Source organism: Mastomys coucha, unplaced genomic scaffold (assembly GCF_008632895.1).
Source record: "Mastomys coucha isolate ucsf_1 unplaced genomic scaffold, UCSF_Mcou_1 pScaffold22, whole genome shotgun sequence".
In the NCBI taxonomy this organism is placed as follows: Eukaryota; Metazoa; Chordata; class Mammalia; order Rodentia; family Muridae; genus Mastomys; species Mastomys coucha.
In genome coordinates this window covers 83263110-83270833 of record NW_022196905.1, presented here as the reverse complement: position 1 = coordinate 83270833, position 7724 = coordinate 83263110, and the positions used below count along the sequence as shown (strand labels likewise).

General features: G+C 41.9%; 1 protein-coding gene across 1 annotated transcript in view; it reads right to left on the bottom strand.

Annotated features, from left to right (window-relative positions):
• The window catches only part of Ereg (epiregulin), a 17306-nt gene extending 10881 nt beyond the window's left edge, over window positions 1–6425 (bottom strand). Inside the window, exon 1 of the mRNA XM_031390968.1 lies at window positions 6186–6425. Within this exon, the coding sequence (XP_031246828.1) occupies window positions 6186–6231 (46 nt within the window). The 5' untranslated portion in view covers window positions 6232–6425. The remainder of the gene's footprint in view (window positions 1–6185) is intronic.
• Window positions 6426–7724: the final 1299 nt, after the last annotated feature.

Sequence of the window (7724 nt, the reverse complement as noted above, 5' to 3'; positions counted from 1 at the left end):
AAAAAAAAAAAAAAAAAAAGAATTCTAAAGATGAGGACAGTTCTCCTACAAGCTGAGAATGCATCTGTAGAGTATAACTTTAACTCTATTGGAATTTTTTTAAAGATTTATTTATTATTATAATTAAGTACACTGTAGCTGTCTTCAGACACACCAGAAGAGGTTGTGAGCAACCATGTGGTTGCTGAGATTTGAACTCAGGACCTTCAGAAGAACAGTCAGTGCTCTTACCCGCTGAGCCATCTCACCAGCCCTCTATTGGAATTTTTTTGCTTGAGATAATCTAACATGAGGAGACTTTTTATAGCCTTAAATGTGTGTCCTTCCTTCTGGCTACTATACTTTTGTTGATTCAAACTGAACATGTAAACATCTAATTTTTAATGAGAACCTCCATAATGGATCAATAGTTGGATTCTAGTGTTGTCATTTGGTGTCATCTTCCTATAGTCATGATGATGACCGAAGCTTTGACTATTTTATGACATTTCTATCAGCATGCTAACCAATTTACTTTCACAGTACTTGCTGGAGGCCAAACATGAGTCTTTTCACAAGGATAAAGGTTTAATCAGTGAACATACACAGGCACACACACAAGAAAATGACTATAGATGATGTCATTTAAACACCTTTTGATATTGTTTTAAAAGACAATTTCTCTCTATGGAGCTGAGGCCAGCCTCAAATTTTCACACACCCTCTCTCAGTCTAACTATTCCTGTAAACACAGGCATGTGCTATTATTACATTGTCATGAATGGGTGGTTTTAAAAATCTTGAAAATAATTCATTTTCACCCTGAGCAGTTACATACTATAGAGCACATGTTGAGAGGTATTCAAGACTTCTCTTTCATGAAGATGTAGTTTGTGAATATATAAACTTCGTTTGCATTGAAGAATTAGACTTCAGTGAGAGGTACATACCCAAGAAGGGTTTAGCTATATATAAGAAGAAGTCAGCTCATCCCGTACTTCTTTCTAGTTGGTTACATGAATGAAGCATTTATTCAATACATATCTATTGAGCACTTTGTATTTGTGAAGCTTTGAACACGATGGAAAAAGGAAGAGACGCTTCCTGTCCTTCATAGATTCAATGGAGTTCTACACCCGGGGTGAGGATGAAGAAAACAGAGTACATGAGGAATGGTAAGTACTCAATCCGAAGAAACCAAGGTTACAGTACCTGTGCGTGCATGTGCAGGAAGCAGGCAAGACAGCCCATTTGTGAGTGAATGGATAAAGGGAGGACTAACTAAGTGGTTTAATTTGAATCTGAAGGTCATTCATCACCTTTATGTGTGCATGGAGTCTGGAAGGAGCTGGTGAAGCCCATTTGAAAATCAAATGAGATATTAATGTATATATGGGAGCTTTTTACATATTCCAAGGAAATAATATGGGGTGAAAAAGAAAAAATTGGAGAACTGATATTTCAGAAATGGTCGAGGAAGGAAAAAAATAGGAGGGAAGGGGTAAGTTTAATATTGTGAATGGGCAGAGATCTAACAGGAGCAAGAGGGGGATGCACAGGATCCAAGTACTGTTAAAACCAGCAACAGGCATTGCTAAGCTGGTAGGTTTTATGATGCTGACATTAAACAGGACTTTGCTCATGTTAGCCAAGCATTCTATCACGGAACCCCCCAAAGATGACTCTTAAAACACTAGAAGTGGACAACCACTAGTATGAACGTCTTGGTAATTCAACCTGTGAGTTATGGGAGACAATAAAAGCATATGTTCGATCAGTGGTTCTCAACCAGGGCCAATTTTACCAGCCAAGGGTGTCTGAGGCAGTCTGGGGAGGTTCCTGATTGGCTCAGTAGGAGGTGCTACTGACATCTAGTGGGTAGAATCCTGTTTTTCTGCTAAACACCCTGCAATGCTTAGCTGCCCACCACAGAGAAGTAGCCCATCCATGTCTGAAGAATCAGTGTCAAATATCCTGTACCAGGCTCCTGAGATATGGGCCCCTGATCTAGCTCAGTTCATTTTATCCCTCTACTAAGAAATTCCTTACCTTTAGAAACAGAGAGTAGGGAGTGAGGTCAGATGGAGGAAGGTGCAGGGTTTGGATTAGATGACTCCTCATTCTCCTACTGGCTATCCACCATTCTGTCTTCTCACTGTGCAATATCCACCCCTTCCTCATCTCTTCTGTCTCTCTGTCTCTCTCACTCTCCCTTTGCCTCCCTATCTCCCTCCCCTCCCCTCTCTCTCCATCTCCTTTTACTCTTCCTTTCCTCGCTCTCTCCCCCCCCCCCACACAGTACAGAAAGTACACAAAGTTGGGTAAGCATACCCTCAGTGAATAATCTATAACCAGAGAATCAGGGATATAAGAGTTGGTAGACTGTATTAGATTAAATTGGCACTGACCATAGGATTTTCAAAAACTATCCATTAATTTCAATGTCTTAGGTGCATATCTAAAAAGGTACTGGTTAAAGAAAAATGTATTGATGAGAACTGAATAAGGTTTCAATCTAGTAATGAATCCAGCCAACATGGATATTTAATATAACCTGTTACTTCCTTACGTTCCCACTAACTCTGTTTAGATTCAGACTTATTTTAAGATATAACTAGAATAGCACCAGAGAAACAGGGGGCTCAATGGTGGGATGTGTGCTTTTCTCAGAACAAATGTCAGATGATCTTGAGTATTAAAAATAGCATTCTAGTTAGTTAAATTATTACTTTAACCTAGAATGCAAATGAGCCTTTATCTGCTGTCTAGCTAGACACCCAGACTTACACAAGCAGTATCACCAGAGGACACCAAGCCTGTTGCATTATCTCATTTTTTAGAAAATGTTCCAGGATTGCATTGGCATACCAAAGTTATCAGGTGGCTCCTCTCTAAGGTTCTTGCCTGTCACAGCTTTGAGGAGCCTTCCCATTGTCTCCAGTGGAATGCTCCAACAGCAATTATAGCCACTTTAATGGACAATTTGCATAATCCTATTTTTAGAGTATAAATGAGGAAGCCACACCTCTATGTATAGTCTCTTAAGGAAGGACGCCTCACTTCTGCCTCTCTACACAGGGAATAGGAGATTCATAAAACTGGGCAGAAAAATTAACAATTACATAAAGACCCAGGGGACAGAAGCATAAGACACTCTTCCTGACTACCTTAGTTGCTATATATTTTGGAAAGTAAGAGAAATAAAAAACCATGCCAGCTTCAACGACTACTGCATAATGAAGCTCATGTCTAAGATCTATATGAATGAACATAAACCTTTTAGGTCAAAATCATAAATTATAAACATGTGATATGGAAGCTATTGACACACAAGCTTGCATACACATACACATCATACATACATACATACATACGTATATATGTATGCACCCCAGGTGATAGATAAGTGATTTCTCTTCTTGGTTTGGCACCAGAAGTGAGTCCACATAGAGCAGGTTTCATTCCTGGGACAGCCATAGTTAACTCTGGAGTTTCTCTATTAGAACCTATTATTTTGACTCCCCATTCACCTTTGGATGCAATGACTCCTGACACCTGCAAAAGAGTGGCCTTAAACTTTGTCTTTTGGCCCCAGACTCCTGGTCTTTGTAAGGTATTTAGTATCTTCATTGACCAAAAGTACATCATTATATCTAGCTTTACTCAGCAGTTATTTAAGAATAAAATGGGGTGATAGGGTTTCTGATGCCTAACACAAAACGTGGCCCAGCCCACAGCCGGTGTTTGGTAATAGCTACTTCTTGTCTTGCCTCCTGGATTTGGATTCCAGTGCTGAACCAGACACCCCAATTATCTAAGCTGCTCAAGTGGCAAGACAATGCAAAAGGCACCTGGGTACCTGGGTCAAAATCCAGACAGGAGAGTCCCATCAGCATGCCTTCTTCCCAGATGTGTCATCTCGGGTTATGCCAACACTCTGGTAGCTTACAAACTCCCAGGGTCAACAGAAGGCAATCCCACTCTTACTAAGATTCTGCTTCTCTAGAGAAAGACTATTTACTCTACTTAATTCTCTCACCATGTAGTGAAGCTACACCAAATGGCTATGGAGATGTCACTCATGAATGTCCTCAAAACCCCATTTGAACATAAACGAGAATGTTTGACTTCAGATCAGGCCTCACTACATATAACTGCCAAGTGCAGAGCTCAAAATAAAAATGTTTCACCTTCTCTCTGATCTCACAAGATCAGAAGGGACAAGTCAGCTGTACACTTACAGATTATTCAGAAAACCATTCTTAACTGAGCTAGGTCCACCCTTTTACCTAATGTTCGTTTAACTAAAAATGCTAGTCAACTTAGACTCGGCCTCTCCCAATTTATCTGTTTTGTATGGGAACTTGAGTGGGTTTCCTTGTGCATAAAACAAAAGCATTTATCCCAAACTTTTATAAATGTAATAGTAGTAAAATGGCTGTATGTCACTACTTGAAACTGCATACATTAGGGATGGGTAGTGGAACTTGACTGTCACAATCATAAATGCATAGGCATTCCACAAAAGCAATAAAAGTACACTTAAATCTAAAATATCACTTTCTTTGGAGGGACAAATTCTGATTTCTAGGCAATCTTTTCTTTAAGAAGGAGCACAAATTCCAACATTAAGTGGCCTTGCTTTTTTTCTTTCTTTCTCCCTCTCTTTGCTTTGGACTGAAACAATAAGACCTGCCTACATACCAGTCTAGAGAGATACAATATAGAACTCCAAACAGGAACTTTTCTAGTGACATGAAGTATCTCAACAGACTGGGAGAACAGAAACTGACCTAGCTCATTTGGAACCGGGCTTGGCGCCTGATGAAACAGGTGAACTGTAATTAAAGACTGCAATAAAGGAGTTAAGCGCTTTCATGACAACAAAAACACACACAGCACACTCCTCCTAGGCGGCTAACAACCTCATTATTCATAGACTCTTTGCTATCCCACATTAGCATATCCACTGAGATGCGCAGAATCGACACTTGCATTGTTCTGATACACCTTGCAAGTGGAAAAACAAAGTCAGTCCACCACTGTGGCCTTTAGGTTCAAGTCTAACAAGGAAAGACTGGCACCTGTCACCGTTTGGAGTTAATCCTTTTCACAGAGACCTTAAACCAAATACAGGGAAGCCACGTTGTTTAAAATGGGTCTTATAGCAAGGCATTCTTAGCTCATTTTTTTTTTTTGACAGAAACCACGGATCCAGTTTCCACTTGGGTTCTTGCCCTTAAACGTGTAATCTCTAAGTATGCATAGTATGTACTTCATTAGGGTTCCCAACCCCTGTAAGGCGTGTCAGAATAATAATTTAACTGTCACATCCTGCATAGATAGTGTCTCAGGGAAATTTGTCTCATTGCAAGTTCAAGAAGAATGTGAGACTAGTAACTTTTATTTCCTTATTAAAACATTCATCTATTGAGAAAGTTTATATATAACTCTTAAATCATCTGGCACTTAAGAAATTAGGGACGATTGATTAAACACAATAAGGCAAAAAAAGAGAAACTTTACAAATAATGGGATCTCCCCCATTCATGCCCCTGCGGACAAGAGCAAACTCATTTCAAACAAGGAAACTACCAGTAAAACAAACAAACAAAAAACTTCTCAAATTATCCATCTTTACAGCCTGGGAGGCAGGGGCTGCTGGGGAAAGCGGCAGGTGAGAAGTCAAAGGTCTATTGGCAGTTTCTTTCTGGACCTGTCCAGGTTTCCTTGGCCCCAGCAGCCCTGCTGGAGCAGGCACATCCCAGAGCCCCCTGGTTGTAAACCGGATCCTTTGCACAAAGGTCTCTAGCAGGCTGAAACAATCTCTACCTGCCCCACCCCAAGAAAGTAAATCATTATCTATTAGAGGTACTGTCCATATCTTTGGGGTTCTACACTGCCTCATTTTCAAAAGAAAAGGGAAAAAAACTTTTTAAACTTTTAAAAAGTTTTTCTCAGTAAAATTGATATTAATTCACGCAGAACATAAACCAGTACTGAATTTTTCAACGAAATGCAATGTTAACTGACTAAGTCGCACCATCCCGCACTTCCCCAACCCCGCCAGAGGGAAACACAGACTCGGAGAAGACATCCTCTTAGACTGAGCGCTCTTGAACCCGACGGACAACTCCATACTTGTCCTATGACAAACACTCAGGGCCTTCCTCCCTGCTTCTCCTCTTGGAGCTGCGAGGGCTCACCTAGACAGAGCAGCGCCAGGACCCAAGCGGCAGGGAGAGTCTCCATCCTTCTGTCTTGGTGCAGCTTGCAGAGAGCGGGACGGCGGGCAGGAGCAAGGCGCCTTTGGCTGAGTTGGAACCGGGCTGATCCAGGAACCAGAGCCGACTAAGTCGCTGTGACTCTGAGCAGCCAGGCAAGTGAGCTGAACTACCAGCGTGGCACAGCGACCTTTATAAGTCTAGGGAGGCGCTTAGGCACGCGAGGACTTACTAGCGGGTTGTCCAGGGTTTCCTAATGCCACCCCCCCCCGGGGGAGGAGTGGTGGCCGGCGGAGGACTGGCCAGATGTCATCCTCCCTCCCGGGAACACCTGAGAGGAGGGTTTCAGGAATGAATGTCCTTCTAGTGAGGCTGGGACTACTCCCCAAATTTTTCCATCCTCCCTGTCTTCGGACTCAAGCCCTGAGGAGGTGGGGAGCTTGGACCAGATGGGTTGGTTTACTCTATGGGGTCATCTGCCGGGTAGTGGGTGGCTTTAGTTGCTGTGGGTGACTGTTGTAGTCAGGGCTGGTGTTTCCAGCGCATACTTTTGGAGAGCTGAGTTGTCAACACAGGGCCGGAATAACTCCCTGTTTGGGAACATACTTGAAGCTTGTCAGTGGCTCCAGAGCTCTGCTCCTATCCAAATGCCCGGAAATGCCTTTCACCCTCACGCCTTCTCAGCCCCTCAGCTTCCAACATGATTCAGACATTTATCACCTCAAAGTCTAGTAATTATGAAGAAAGCCCTATATTGTTTTTCTGTTCTGTCCTATTTGCTATCTATTAGCAATTTTTTTGAGTTAACAACTCCAAACACCACCGCCTTAATCCAGCGTTCCTTTATACACCTTTTGACTTCCCTGTCTGTGCCTGTCTCGAATGCAAACTGAATCGGTCCTTACCTGAGCTCTCACTAGTTTGCCAGACAAATTGGCTCACCATCTCGCCATTTCTGCTTCTTCTCAGTTACCTCCCATTGCTGATGGAGTCATACTTGGGGGAATGGGTGCCCTTTATGATGAACTAAGCGAATTAGTCTGTTTATCGTGGTTCTCCAGGCCTGGTTCTCTGAGTCCACAGGGATTTCTTCTGCTTTGAGATACCTTTTCCCTTGATTCATAGAATCTAGATCAGGCCCTGTGCTTCTGCTAAAACGACTTTGTACACTTTGACTTTTATTTGTAAGTCTGTTTTTCATATCTATACAGACAAAGAGATGCTACCCCCCCCCCGGGTTTTGTTACATTCCCCTGGAGAGATTAGGAATAGTCGCTTTTGCACACAAACAGATTGGGGTGAAAAATGGAATCTGAACAATTTTGGCTAATACATTTCTTGATTTTCTAGCTCAGATTAGAAAATGGATTGTTTTTAAGTTCTTTTTCCTGTTATCCTCTCTCCCTTAAGTCAAGGTCTTTGAATGTCCACACATTTTGTTGTTGGAAAAAAATACTTCGTTCTTTTAATGGTGAAGACTAAAACATTTGAATGGAAATCCTTGAATAGCCTTCTCAGGCC